Genomic DNA, 15,399 nt, shown 5'->3' with positions numbered 1-15,399 from the left:
ACTGCACAACACTAAGAAAAGAAATTAAGGAAGACACAAACAAATGTAAGCATCCCCAAAGAAGCAAAATGCACATGCAAGCATGTACCGTGTTCATGGATTGGAAGAATTAACATAATCAAAATGTCCATACTACCCAAAGCAATTTATAGATTCAACACAATCCCTATTAAAATACCAATGACATTTTTCATAGATATAGGACAATCATTTCAAAACTTTATATGGAAAATAAATGACCCCAAATAGCTGCAGCAATTTTGAGAAAGAAGTACAAAGTAGGAGGGTTCAAACACCTGATATCGAACTGTATTACAAGGCCATTGTAATCTTAACAGGATGGTACTGGCATAAGAACAAACAGATAAATCAGTGGAACAGAATCAAGAGCCCAGAAATAAACCCAAGTCTCTACAGTCAATTAATATTCAACAATGGGGACAGAAGCATAAAATGGAGTAAAATTAGCCTCCTCAACAAATTGTGTTGGGACACCTGGATAGCTACATGCTAAAAAATGAACCTCCGCCACCAACTTACACCATACACAAAAATAAACTGAAGATGGATAAAAGAATTAAATATAAGTTATGACCACATGAAAGTCCTAGAATGAACATAGGCAGGAAAGTCTCTGATATTCCACCCAGCAATATTTTCATCAATATTTCCTTTAGAGCAAGGGACATAAAGGAAAGAATAAACAAATGGGACTTCATCAAAATAAAAAGCTTCTGAACAGCTAAAGAAAACATTAGCAAAATGAAAATGGAACCAACTGTATGGAAAAATATATTTGTCAATGATATCTCAGAAGAGTGTTTGATATATATATAAAGTGCTCACATGACTCCATACCAGGAAGACAAACGATCCAATTAAAAAATGAGCAAATGACTTGAACAGACACTTCCCTGAGGAGGACATACAGAAGGCGCAGAGGCATATGCAGGATGCTCAGCATCACTAGCCATCAGAAAAATGCAAATTAAAACCACAATGAGGTACCACTTCACACTGGTCAGAATGGTAATTGTAAGCAATGCAACAAACAAGTGTTGGAGAGGTTGGAGAGGAAAGGGAACCCTAGTACATTGTTGGTGCAAATGTAGACTGGTGCAGCCACTGTGGAAAATACTATGGAATTTCCTTAAAAATCTAATAATGGAATTGCCTTTTGACCCAGCAATTCCACTGCTAGGATTATACCCTAAGAATTCTGAAATACTAATTCAAATGAACCTATGCACCCCAACGTTCATAGGAGCACAATTTACAATAGCCAAGTGCTGGAAGCAGCCAGGTGCCCATCAGTAAATGAGTGGAATAAAAAACTGTGGTACATTTACACAATGGAATACTATGCAGCAGAAAGAAAGAACTCCTACCCTTTGGGGCAGCATGGATGGAACTGGAGAGCATTATGCCAAGTGAATTAAGTCAGGCAGTGAAAGACAAATGCCACATGTAAGTCAAATCTAATCCACAACACAAACAAGCAAGCAAAATACAACTAGAGACATTGATATGAAGACCAAACTGACAGTAACCGGAGGGGAGGTGGAAGGGGATAACATGGGGAAAAGGGGAACGGGTTTCTAGGAACATCTGTAAAGGACACATGGACAAAAATAAAGGGGTGAGAAGTGGGGATGGCTGGGGTTGGGGGGAGTGGTAGGTGGAAAATGGAGACAACTGTACTTGAACATTTTTTTAAAAGTTCCATCCATGCTGTCATAAAGCATAGGAGCTCCTTCTTTCTTTCTGCTGTGTAGTATTCCATCATGTAAATGTACCATAGTTTTTTGATCCATTTATTTACTGATGGACACCTAGGTTGTTTCCAGCAGTTGGCTATTTTAAATTGTGCTGCTATGAACATTGGGGTGCATAGCTTCTTTGGGATTGGTGCTTTGTATGGAACTGGAGTACATTATGCTGAGTGAAATAAGTCAGGAAAATGGAGACAACTGTACTTGAAAAATAAAAAATAAAAAATAAATAAATGTTAAAAAAAAGAAACAGCCTCATAGTAAAATAAAATTCCAATTCTCTAAGAAAAAACTATAAGACAGTCTTGCAGTTTTGTAATCTGAGGAAGAAGTGGGCCAAGCAACCCACTCTGCCTCATGTTGTTCTCTTTCTGGGTTTCCCTTGCCACCTGCATATATTTCCATAAATGCATTGGTGTAGTCCTATAGTGTGCGTGTGTGTATATGCATGCAGACATGTGTTTGTGTTTTGTGTTTGTGTTTGTGTGATGGGGTGCTGGATGTGTCTGTGCTTAAATTCATGTTTTAGCAGTGAAGCTACCAGCTGCTCGTCCATCTAGGAAAAGTCACAAAGTCACTTTGAGTTACATCTCTTTTGTTCTTTATAAAGACTTTGTGAAGGAAGTATAGAGTAAACAACCACTACTTGCCTCAAGAAAAAGATAATAAAACCTTTCCATCACCTGTCCCATAAGTAGGCCAAGATTTGGGAAAGAGTGGAGCACTTTGTACAAGGAACTCTGAAGTCTTATGATTTGGTAAAAGATTCCAGAACCCAAGCCCTTTTGTAAGATTGAAGTTTGGGAAATCTGTTTACATAAAGTAGAACTGACACTTCAGAGATAATAAGAGTGAAAAAGAGCCTTGTGGGTATTAGAATAAACTCCCTGCCAACATGAATATTTTACATCCCAGATTATATGAGTATATACAATTTCACTGGATTTCTTCATTTGACACAACTATGAGCTTCTCGAGACTTGATTAATTCCTAAGGAAAATCAGTAGTGAAATAAACAGTATATATGATAGGGTCTGATTTCCCCAAATTACTTTCTGATCTGATCACATGAGGGGCTCTCAGGTTTGACTCATCACCTTTTAGAAGTCACATTGGTTTAAAACACCTGTGTCTTAACATGCATTGACACAATTTTGCAGCATCTCACCTGTAATTCCACTTCCTGGTTCTTGGAGTGTCAGTGAGTAGCACCCAGTTAACACCACCTGTTCAGGAGCTACCTCAGAAACATATGGAAGCTTCTAAAGTCAGGGCAAAGAAATTCCAATTCCCTTTTGTCCTCTCCCTGGGGTTTTCCTTCTGAGTTCATTGTTTAATCTAAGAAACTCTTCTCCAGGTATCTTTTCATTAAGAACCTCCAGTGTAGAATAGGCCTAACAATAACAATGATCATAACATTCATACAGCAAGACTTTCACCCCAAAAGAAGTTAAGTTTGCTTTGAAAAGATCTCTAGAATATAGTAATTTCAATCTATTCAGTTTACAGAAGAAAATGTTACAGAGATATAAAGATAAAAGAAAATGAGATGAAAAATCCATACGTTTTTGCTCCGTCAGGGCAAGGCATTAAAGAAAACAGGGAAATGAACAGAAAATCATAGACCCTTTGGTGTTTAGAAGGAAAATTCCATGAGCCATCTGGTTTGTTGATTCCTGTATCTCTTGAACCTCTCTCATGCTAGAAACTCAAAAGAAAAAAAAAAAAAAGAAAAACTTCTATCATAAATGGCAAACTTTGTTTAATTACCTAAATAGGTACATAATTGTAGAGATAGTAAAATAGACATGTAAATGTCCCTGGCCTGGGAGCTCTCTCTGGGTCTCCTGCCAACAAAATAGCCCAGATCAAGAGCTTCTCTTCTAGAAGGAGGGGCTACAAGTTCCCATAAAGAGCAGGAACATCTCTCACCAGAGTGGGAGGGGAAGGATTGTTTCCAAACAACTTCCTACAGATTTAGGATCCCCAAGGCCTCCAGGTGCTGAGCCACTGGTATTTCCAAGTAATCCCCTAAACAGCTTGAGACTAAGTTTAGACAAATTGGCAGCTAAACCCCAAATATTTACTCTCCCAGAGGAAGTCTGCTTTCTCATTGAAGGCCATGATCTCCCCAAAAGACCCCATTCCCATAAAAAATGATCTTAACATTGCTCATTTTTAAAATAGTGCTTCTTTTTCCTCATCTCATCATTTAAAAATTAAAATTATGTTTATGTTCTATAATGCACATAATACATTTATATGGCAGTATATGTATGTCATTTATTAATAAATAAATATACTTAGGATGCATGTCTATCAGAAATATTTCTGAGAAGGAGGTACAAGTTTTGGAGTTATTGAAGAGCTGCTGCTGAGGCAGTGGAAAGTCATCAAGTTTTCTAAGTGGGAGAAAATTATGATCAAACTTGTTTTTTAAAAAATTACAATTCTGTAAAGGTGGATGGCCCAAATCATATATTTACACTACACAACCCTGCCAATGCAATTATGCCACAACTACCTGTATTTCTTCATCACACACCTTACGAGGGTATAATATATTTAATTATTTAATTATCTGCATTCACATTCAATGAGGGTAAAGACTACATCTGCTCTTTTTCCCCTTGTTGTTTTTCTAATGCTTAATGTACCAATTGCTAAGTGATGAGTTTAAAACACCCACACACCACAAATGAGATATAACTTACTGAAAACTTATCCCCTTTGTATTTCCCCTCAAAGATATTCATGAAGAGGGTTTTACAGAGTTGTCTGGTGATATTAGGGTCAGGCTTGTGACTTGATAGCTTAATCCCTGAGTACAATACTCTCTTGCCTATTTGTAGGTGCAAAGATCAAGCTGTCTACCAGTGTAGGTTTTGACCCTTGTTCAGCTACTGAAATCTTGGGCTGGAGTGATCATTGGGGATATTACTGAGTCTGAATGTAATGAATGATGAGACAAGAGGAAGGAGAGGAACCATGTCTCCCTAGTGTGAGTTTCCTTCATGCACTGCATTTGCCTTCCTTTTCTCTCTCTGTCCTTCTCTTCCCAGTATCCCTCTCTACAGCACAATCTGTTTCTGTTTCTCTGATCTTGGTCACTTCCCTATGTTCATCCTTCATCTCATTTCACTCCTGGACTTTTTCCTTCCCAAAGAGAATTCAAGAAACAACCACACTTTCCAGGTCTTGGTCAGTTCTTCCCCCTACTCCCTGAAATGACTCTTTCATACCTCTCCCATCTGCTCAGATCTACAACATCTCAACATCATTCCTCAATTTCCCACTTTCCTTAAAATCAAAATAAAACAAAATTACCTTATTTCATTCCAGTACCTCTTTCAACTCACCTGTCTCTGTAATCTGCCTTTCTTCTAGCTCCAAGTCAATGGACTGATCCTGCTCCTATCTCAAGACAACTTTCCTGTGCATTGGCTCTCATCACCTCTTTCCTGTGCAAAATCTTTGCTACTGACATTATTCCCTTTTTATTTGCATCATAATTGTCCCTTTATAGTTAGTTATTCTTATCAGCATCCAATCTTGGTAGGATATCTTCCATATTAAAACAAAAAAAACTCTCAAGAAAAGACAGCTCTTTTGGATATTGTACACCCCCACCAACAATTACCCCATTGCTGTGCTCTTCCTGGAAGTCAATGTCTTCAAGAGTTATTTCTACTCACTGTCTTCATTTCACATTTTTCCCTCCCCTACTAGTGCTCATAATTGTATTATGGGTTGAATTATGTCCCCTAAAATGATATATCGGATCTTATTTGGGAAGGGGTTGTTACAGATGTAAATAATTAAGATTAGGTCATGGTGGAGCAGGGTGGGTCTTTAATACCACATGGCTAGTGCCCTTATAAGAAGAGGATAGAGAGACACACAGGAAGGAAGAATGGATATGACAATGGAGGTAGAGATGGGAGTGATGTGTCTACAAGTCAAGGAAGACCAAGGACTGCTAATCACTACCAGAAACTAAAAAGAAACAAGGGAGGATAGCATTTGAAAGATAGCATGGCCCTGCTGACCCCTTCATTTTTGATTTCTAGCCTCCATAACTGTGAGAGAATGAATTTGTTTTTGGGTTTTTTTTTTTAAGTTATTGTAGTTTGTGATACTTTCTAATGCAGTCCCAGGAAACTAATACACTGTGCATATCAAGGTCATCAAATCCAATGATTGCTTCTAATTCTTTATTTTGCTGTACCTCTTAGCAGCTGTTGTTAGAGTTAATCATTCCCTCCTTGACACTCTTCTCTAGTTTCCCAGTACTCTGTCCTGGTTTCTCTGCTCCCTTTCTAGCCCTTCTTTTTCACTGCGTTTCTACCTCTTTCTCCATTTCTCAGCCTCTTGAAGTTTGAGAGACACAAGAATAAGTCCCCATACTTTTCTTTCCTACTCACTCTACCTTCCAGTTTTGTGGCTTTGCATATTATCTAATGCCAATGACTTCACAATGCCTCTAGTCAAGGCCTCTCTACTGAATTTGGGGCTTAGGTGTTTCTGCCTACTCAGTGTCTTCTCTTGAATGTCTGGAAAACACATGCAAACTCAACCTGTTCAAACATGAACTCTTGATTTCATTGTCGCAAACCTGTTCCTCCCTTAATCAGTAAATGGTACCAAATTGCTCTGGCCAAAACCTTACAACACATCCTTGTTTCTCTTTCTTTTATATCACAAATCCAAAAGGCCAGCATACTCTTATCCTTTCAACTTTCAACATATATATTGGGAGTCAAAATGGTGTTCCACATTTTGACAACTACCTTATCAGCAAATATTTACTGAATATTTACTAAGTACCAAACACCGATCTGGGCACTGGAGTAAAAAGCAATTAAGTAACAGAGCCAAAGAGTCCTGCCCTCATAGAATGTATATTCTAGTAGAAAGCATCAAGTAAATATGTAAATATATGTCAGAAAGTGATGATGTAGGAAAAATAATAAACCAAGGGAAAGGAGTGATTAGAGACAGAAGACAGAGAAAAAAGTACGTTTCCTTAATCTGATAATTTATCACCACCTTTACCATCACCATTTTAATCTAAGCCATCATGAATTAAAGCATAAGCCTTCTCATCAATCTGACAGTTTTTTTTATTCTGCTACAATTTTTTCCTTCATATTACAACAATCTTTAAAAATGTAACTCACATCAAGTTACTATACTGTTAAAGCCCTCCACTGACTTCTCATAAAGTTCAAAAAAATGTCTAAGTTTCTTTCAAGAGCCTGCAGGCCCTTCATTATGACCTACAACTATGCACCTTGATCTAACTACTTTATCCACACCAGCCTTCTCACTATTCTTCAAATGAATATCTGGGTCTGTCCAAGCCTTTGTGCTTGCTGTTCCCTCTGTCTTCTACACTGTTACCCAAATCTTCACCATGACTATTTTCTCATTTCATTCATGCCTCTGCTCTAAGTGAGCTCTTCAGAGGATCCTTCCAGGCCATTATTTAAAATAAGATCCATCCACTATTTCTTTAGCCTGACTTTGTGCCCCATTACATCCATTACATCTATTCCTACCTGTCATTACATTATTTATTTGCTTATTATCAGTTTCACTACGTAGAATAGGCACACACTGTAGGCAAGAGTTTTTCTTGCTCATCATTGTATCTCTGCACATAGAATACTGCCTGAACAATACTCAGTATTTAATAACATTGTGAAAGAATGAAAAAATTTTCCTTCAGTATTATAAATTTATACATATATTCTTTCTCAGAAAACATGAACATAGCTTCGATGCATACTTGAAGGAGACAAGGCAATGTTTCTCCTCACCTGTATATTTCTTATAATTGTCAGACTTGGCTTTCTGAGGTTTTTTCAAGTCACCACTGTCTGCAAAGAACCATGAATATATTAGACTTTATTTTGGTTTTGGTGACTATGGGGATTACATTTAATGTCCTAAAATTATAATAATTCAGTTTGAATTTATACCAGCTTAACTTTAATAATATTTTAACATAGTAATAGTTTAACAGTTTAACATGCAAAAATTCTGCTCCTTTAGGATTCTGTCATCACCCCTTTCAGCTGTTGATGTAACAAAATTACATATTCATACATTTTGTGCCCCAAAACATAACTTAAACATCCTTTTTATTAGCATCTGGTTATGTGGATCCCAGCCTGTGGGATCCGTGTGTTGTGGCAGTAATGGGCAAATTCACGCGGACTACAGAAAGCCTGTGGAGAAAAAGGGACAGCATGGCCACTCTCTAAGTGAGAGAGAGGGTGAGAGAACCAGAGAGAGAGCCTGACTCCTGCCTGGACAGGCTTTTATTGCTTTTCTGGGCACATTACATCAAGGATGGTCCTCATTTACTATGCACAGGTCTGCTGTAGGTGATTACCTTTTACAGATAACAAAGGAAGGAATGCTGCTAATCACTTCAAAGAGAAGGGTGTTACAGATCAAGGGGAAAAGTGGTGGAACTGGTTACACTCCATACTTGGTAGGTTTAGCACAGACTTTGGGAACTTAAATATACTCAGTAAACATTTGCTGCTTCAATCCAGGGTGAGAGAGTCTTAGCAAAAGCAAGTCTCATAGCAGCCTAGGTACAATGCAGGCCTGATTTCCCATGGGAGAACCTGTCCGTGGACATGGGTCCTGTGTGACGGACCTTGCACCCACTGGCTTTTCTGAGTGGGAGCTGGACTACATTTCCCACGCATGGAATGGTTCCCTATAATCTGGCAAAATTTTAATGTTTTTACTCAAACCACACACTGTGGCATAATATTGTTTCATTATATCCCAATGTTTTCATATTAATCTTATACTCTTAATTGTCCTTTATAGTATTGCTGGGGTTTTTTTTTCATTTTTATTGAGTTTATTGAGATGATTCTGGTTAACAAAATTATGCAGGCTGCAGGTGCACAATTCTACAGCACGTTATCTGTACACTGTATTGTGTGTTCACTACAAGTCAAGTCTCTGTCCATCACCATTTATCTCCTCAGACCCTCTTCTACCTCCCCTGCTCACCTCCCCCTAGCAATCACCACATTGTTTTCTGTGTCTGTGAGTTTTTTCTCTTCTTTCTTCTTTTTTGTTTAGTCCTTGCACCCCCTAGTCATCATCCCTCCTGCCCTGGGCAGCTGTTAGCCTGTTCTCTATGAGTCTACCTCTGTTTTGCTTGGTAGTTCATCTTGTTTATAGAATCTACATATGAATGAAATCATGTGGTACTTGTCTTTCCTTGACTGGCTTATTTCACTTAGCATAATATTTTGTAGGTCCATTCATGATTCTGCAAAAGGTAAGATTTGCTTCTTCTTTACAGCTGAGTAATATTTGGTTATGTAAATGTACCAATACTTTTTATCCACTCATATACTGATGGACACTTGGGGTGCTTCCAAATCTTGCCTATTATAAATAATGTTGTAATAAACATAGGGCACATATATTCTTTTAAGTTAGTGTTTTGGGTTTCTCTGGATAAATTCCTAGAAGAGGAATTGTTGGGTCATAAGGCAGTTCCATTTTTACTTTTTGAGGTAACTCCATGCTGCTTTTTACAGTGGCTGTACCAATCTGCATTCCCACCAATAGTGCACAGCCATACACTTTTCTCCACATCCTTTCCAACACTTGTTGCTTGACTTGTTGATGATAACCATTATGACAGGTGTGAGGTGATATCTCATTGTGGTTTTAATTTACATTTCTCTGATGATTAGTGAGGTTGAGCACCTTTCATATGTATAATGGCCATCTTTATGTTCTCTTAGGAAAAGTGTCTATTCAGGTCCTTGGCCCATTTTTAAATTGAATTGTTTTCTTTGATGTTGAGTTTTACATGTTTTTTTTCCTTTTACTCCTGAAAACCCTCCCCGCTTTTTCCTCCCAGTATCCCCTCCCACCTACCCTCTGGTCACTGTCAGTTTGTTCAATTTCAATGTCTCTGGTTATATTTTGTTTGGTTGTTTGTTTTGTTTGTTTTTTTGATTAGGTGCCACTTATAGGTGAGATCATATGGTCTTTCACCGCCTGGCTTATTTCACTTAGCATAATGCTCTCCCGCTCCATCCATGCTGTTGCAAAGGGGAGGAGATCTTTCTTTCTGCTGCATAGTATTCCATCATGTAAACATACCATAGTTTTTCTTAGTTTTTTTTTAACTTTGGTTATTAATCCCTTATCAGATGTATCCCTCAGTATGTTATCCCATCCTGTGGGTTGTCCTTTTTTGTTGTTGATGTTTTCCTTTGTTGTAAATTAAAGATTTTTAGTTTAACGTGGTCCCATTTGTTTAATTTTTTTGTTTCCCAAGGTAATCTATAGATTCAATACAATTTCTACCAAAATACCAATGGCATGTTTCACAGAACTAGAACAAGCATTTCAAAAAGATTATAAGACTCCAGGGTATTTTGTTCACATAGAGCTCTTTTATGTCTATAATAATCTTCTTCAGAAAAAAGAACAAAGTTAGAGGATGCACACTACCTGATATCAAATTATACTACAAGGCTATAATAATTGAAATAACATAGTACTGGCATGAAAGCAGATATATAGATCAATGGAACAGAATAGAGAGACCAGAATTAAACCTATGCCTTTATAGGCAATTAATATTTGACAAAGGAGGCAACCACATGCTATAGGGTAAAGATAGTATATTTGATAAATGGTGCTGGGAATATTGGGAAGATATGTACAAAAAAATGAAAATTAGGCCACATTCTTACATCATATGTAAGAATAAACTCAAAATGGATTAAATACTTAAAATTTAGACTTAAAACAAAAAAAAATCCCAGAAGAAAGTGTAGGCAATAAACCTTAGACATTATAACCATATTTTTCTAATATATCTCCTAGGATAAGAAAAATAAACAAATAGGACTAAAAATTCTTTTAAATGCAATATTCAATAACAATATATGGCAATACAAACAAAAGTTAAAATAGTACTAGTTTTTAGAGTAATAATTGAAAAAACTATGTTAGTCTTCTACGTTATGTATAAAACAAAATGAATTGTGTTCATTCTCTTTTAAAGATAAGACAGAAAAATAAAACTTTTAGAGACATACTAAATGTTTTAACTTAATAAACAATATTTTATATATTAAAAAACAAAAATAAAAAATCTAATACTACTTTAAAAAACATTGTTATAATAATACTAGCTTTTGGTAAGGTGGTGGGGGAGTGAATGGAAGTCATACTAACCTCCTCCCAGGACCATTGTGGAATAACAACCAAATTATGGAGAAATCACCCAGAACAAACAACTGAACAATAGTGAGAGAGAAATCTTATAACCTCAGACAGACAGAAGAAGACTCAGATTCAGCAGAACCTGTCTGGTAAGGAGTGCAGAGAGACTCAAGAAGGCTGGCTGGCACACAGGCAGTAGCACTGGAAGAATGATTAAGTGGCTGATTGGGTCCCCCTGAGAAAAGTGGGGTCTAAACCCTAAGCTGGGATCCCCAGCTTTGGCCACCAGAACCCAAAAAGTGCACAGATAACAACAACCAGTGGCAAAAAGCAACAGGTTTGCTCTCTGGTGGACATAAATGGCTAGAGATGCAAAGAGCCAATACACAAATTTTCATTTGCAGCCACTTACTGTGGGCTCTGGCAAAGGCAGGGGCAAAGTGGGCTGGAGGCACCTGAGGGGAGACTGGTGGTGGAGCCTTTGGGGACAGAACTGAGAGAGTAGACACCAGAATCTCATTGCTGAGTCATGCCCCATATGGCAGCAACCATCATGCTCAGGCAGAAGACATTTTTTCCAGTAGCAACCAGAGGAGAAATGATAGCCTTGACCACAGAAAGGATTCTGCTACATGCTATGTTGCTGAAGCTGGACTTCTGAGTTCAGAGTGACTATATTAACAACTGAAGGAGACAGCCACATACAGTAGATCCCTGGAAGCCTCCAACAGGCTGACTAAGGTGAGACAGGGTCAATACCAGATATCACCAAAGGCAGACCCAGAAAGAAAAAAAAAAAAAAGGGTAAATGCTAGAGGCTACCAAGACAAATTCCACAGTGGTCTTCTCAATAATTAGTGATATTTTCTTTCCTGCATAGTTTGTTAACAATCATTTCTTGTGTAGCAAGTTTGTGCATATTAAATGACTACATTTCATACTATAGCTTATTTCTATCCATGCTTATAATACTCTTATCCTCTTTACTGGTTCATTTGCTGTTGGTAGGGGAATTGTGGGGGAATATTTTTGTAGGTGTGAGTCTGTTTCCTGGGCTTTGTGATTTTGCTCTGGCAGCATCTGCACAACAGCACACAAGACTTGGTGGGCAGAGTGACCTTCAGTCAACCAGCTAGAGGGAAGGTCCCGCCAAAGAAAGACCCAAGAACAATCAAAACCTAATTAGTTCCAGAGAGCGAACACAAAGGGCATCCCAAGAGCATCAAGATCAGGTGACCAAGGAGGCTACACTACTGAATCTCACAGGTCTCCTACCATAAAATTAACATCACAAACTCAGAGAGTCAAAACAGATCAATTTAAGAAGCAGAGTCAGGTAAGAAGAGTCTCACAAACAATGGGAAGACAAAGAAACAACCCCCAATTGAAAGGAAAGGAAGAACCTTCAGAAAGAATGATAAATGAAAGAGAGGGAAGTCAACTCTAAGCTATTGAGTTCAAAGCAATGGTTATAAGGAAGCTCAATGAGCTCACTGAGGATTACCAGAAACTACAGGGAAACTATATCACTTTGAAAAAGGACATAGAAATAATCAACAAGAGCTAAGAGGAAATGGAGATTATAATTTCTGATTTGAAGAATACAGTAGAAGAAATCAAAAGCAGGCTAGATGAAGTAGAGGATCAAATATATAAGCTGGAGAACAATATAGAAAAAACTCCCAGAAAGAGCAAGAAAAGGAAAAAAGACTAAAAAATAATGAAGAGGAGTTAAGGGCAATGCAGAACAAAATGAAACATAATAATATCCATATAATAGGGATACAAGAAGGAGAAGAAAAAAAACAAGGGTAGAAAAACTGTTTGAAAAAGCAATGATGGAAAACTTCCTTAATACGATGAGAGAAAAAGTCAAATAACCCAGGAAGCACAGAGGGTCCCAATCAAGAGAAACCAAAAGAGGCCTACTCCAAGATACATCATAATTAAAATAGCAAAATTCAATGACAAAGAGAAAATCTTAAAGACACCAAGGGAGAAACAGAAAGTAACATACAAGGGAGCCCCTATAAACCAGCAGCTGATTTCTCAACAGAAACACTACAAGCCAGAAGGGAATGGCAAGGAGGCTCTCAATTAAAATGGAAGGTGAAATAAAGAGTTTCCCAGACAAAAGAAGGCTGAAGGAATATACCTCCACCAAACAGCCACTGCAAGATATGTTAAAATGACTGGTCTAAGAAAAGGAAGAGAAAGAGTGAGAGGAAGATAATCAAGAAGGGAGTAAAATGGCAATGAATAAGTACCTATCAATAATAACCTTAAATGTAAATGATCAAATGCTCCAATCAACAGATATAGGGTAGCTGAATGGATAAGAAAACATGACCTGTACATGTACTGCTTAGAAGAGACCCACCTCAGAATCAAAACCTACAGAGACTGAAAATGAAGGGTTGGGAAAAAGAATATACCTACCAAACAGACAGGAAAAAAAAAAAAAAAGCTGGGATAGCAATACTTACTATATCAGACAAAATAGACTTCATAACAAAGGACATAAAAAGAGACATAGAAGGACACTTCATAACACTTACTGGAAGAAAAACATAAATATTGTAAACATATATACACCCAACATAGGAGCACCCAAATATAGCACCCAAATATATAAGGAAAATCTTGGAGGACTTCAAGAAATATATAGACAGCAACAAACTTATACTAGGGAATTTTAATACCCCAATGTCAAAATTGGATAGATCTTCCAAACAAAATATCAACAAGGACATTGTGGCATTGAACAATGTTCTAGAGCAAATGGACTTAACTGATGTATATAGAACCTTTCATCCCAAAGAAGCAAAATACACATTCTTTTCAAACACACATGAAACATTTTCAAAGATAGACCACATGATAGGACACAAAACCAGCCTCAACAAATTCAAGAAAATTAAAGTGATATCAATCATCTTCTTAGACCACAAGGGCCTGAAACTATGTCCAATCTGAAGGAAAAAACTCAAAAACATTCAACTGCATGGAGACTGAATAGAATGCTATTAAACAATGAATGGCTTAATAATGAGATCAAGGAAGAAATCAAAAAGTTTCTGGAAACAAATGAAGATAAGCACACAACTCAAATCCTATGGGACACAGCAGATGTAGTCCTGATAGGGCAGTTCATAGAGATATAGGCCAACCTAAACAAAATAGAAACATTTCAAATAAACAACCTAACCCTACATCCACAAGCACTGGAGGAACAACAGCAAACAAAGCTCACAGTGAGTGGACAGAAGGAAATAATCAAGATCAGATTAGAATTAAATGGCATAGAGACTAAAAGAACAATTCAAAGGATCAATAAATCCAGGATGTGATTCTTTGAAAAGATTAACAAAATCGACAAGCCTTTAAGCAGACTCATCAAGAAAAAAAAGAGAAAAGACCTAAATAAATAAAACAAGAAATGAAAGAGGAGAAATTACACCTGATACCACACAGAAACAAAGGATTGTTAGAAATTACCAGGAACAACTATATGCCAGGAAATTTGAAAACTTGAGTGAAATGGATGAATATCTAAGAAAATATTATCTTCCAAAACTGAATCAAGTAGAGGCAGAAAGCCTGAACAGATGCATAACAGGTGGTAAAGTTGAAACAGTAATCAAAAAAATTCCCAGGATACAAAAGCCCTGGACTGGATGGTTTCAAAATAGAATTTTACAAAACATTTAAGGAAGAGTTATCCCCTATCTTTCTCAGATTATTCCAAAAAGTCCAAGAAGATGGAAGACCCAAACTCTTTTTATGAGGCCAGAATCACCCTAATCCCAAAACCAGATAAATACACAACTAACAAAGAAATGTACAAGCCAATATCACTGATGAACATAGATGCTAAAATCCTCACAAGATATTGGCAAGTCACATCCACCAATACATTAAAAATATCATACACCAAGATCAAATGTGATTCATCCCGATGATTCAAGGATGGTAGAATATTCTCAAGTCAATAGGCAATAAATGTAATACATCACATAAACACAAGGAAAGAGAAAACCACATGATTATATCTATAAGAGACCATTCTGCGTGGCATGGACCCAGATCCCTCTCAGAAAAGCCAGTAGGGAGCAGTGTCTGGCACACAGGACCCACACCCAAGGATAGGTTCTCCCATGGGAAATCAGGCCTGCATTATACCTAGGCCTCTTTGAGACTTGCTTTTTGCTAAAACTTCCTCATCCTGAATTGAGGCAGGAAACTTTTACTGCATAGCTTTAAAGTAACTTCCTAAAATCTATGTTAAACCTTTCAAGGACGAGTGTAACCAGTTCTACCAATTTTCCCTTTACATTTGCAAATATCCTTCCTTTTTGATGTAATTAGCAACATCCTCTCCTTTGTTTTCTGTAAAAG

The 15,399-nt window shown here is 37.3% G+C and overlaps 1 protein-coding gene across 1 annotated transcript in view; it reads right to left on the bottom strand.

Moving 5' to 3' along the window:
* Positions 1 to 15,399, bottom strand: part of LOC112311277 (zinc finger BED domain-containing protein 4) — a 266,073-nt gene that overhangs the window by 101,907 nt on the left and 148,767 nt on the right. Inside the window, exon 6 of the mRNA XM_071220159.1 lies at positions 7,596 to 7,655. Coding sequence (XP_071076260.1) covers positions 7,641 to 7,655 — 15 coding nt within the window. The 3' untranslated portion in view covers positions 7,596 to 7,640. The remainder of the gene's footprint in view (positions 1 to 7,595; positions 7,656 to 15,399) is intronic.

The sequence above is a fragment of the Desmodus rotundus genome, chromosome 13 (assembly GCF_022682495.2).
Source record: "Desmodus rotundus isolate HL8 chromosome 13, HLdesRot8A.1, whole genome shotgun sequence".
Lineage (NCBI taxonomy): Eukaryota > Metazoa > Chordata > Mammalia > Chiroptera > Phyllostomidae > Desmodus > Desmodus rotundus.
Note: the sequence above shows the minus strand (reverse complement) of the source record. Positions and strands in the feature narration are given on the sequence as shown.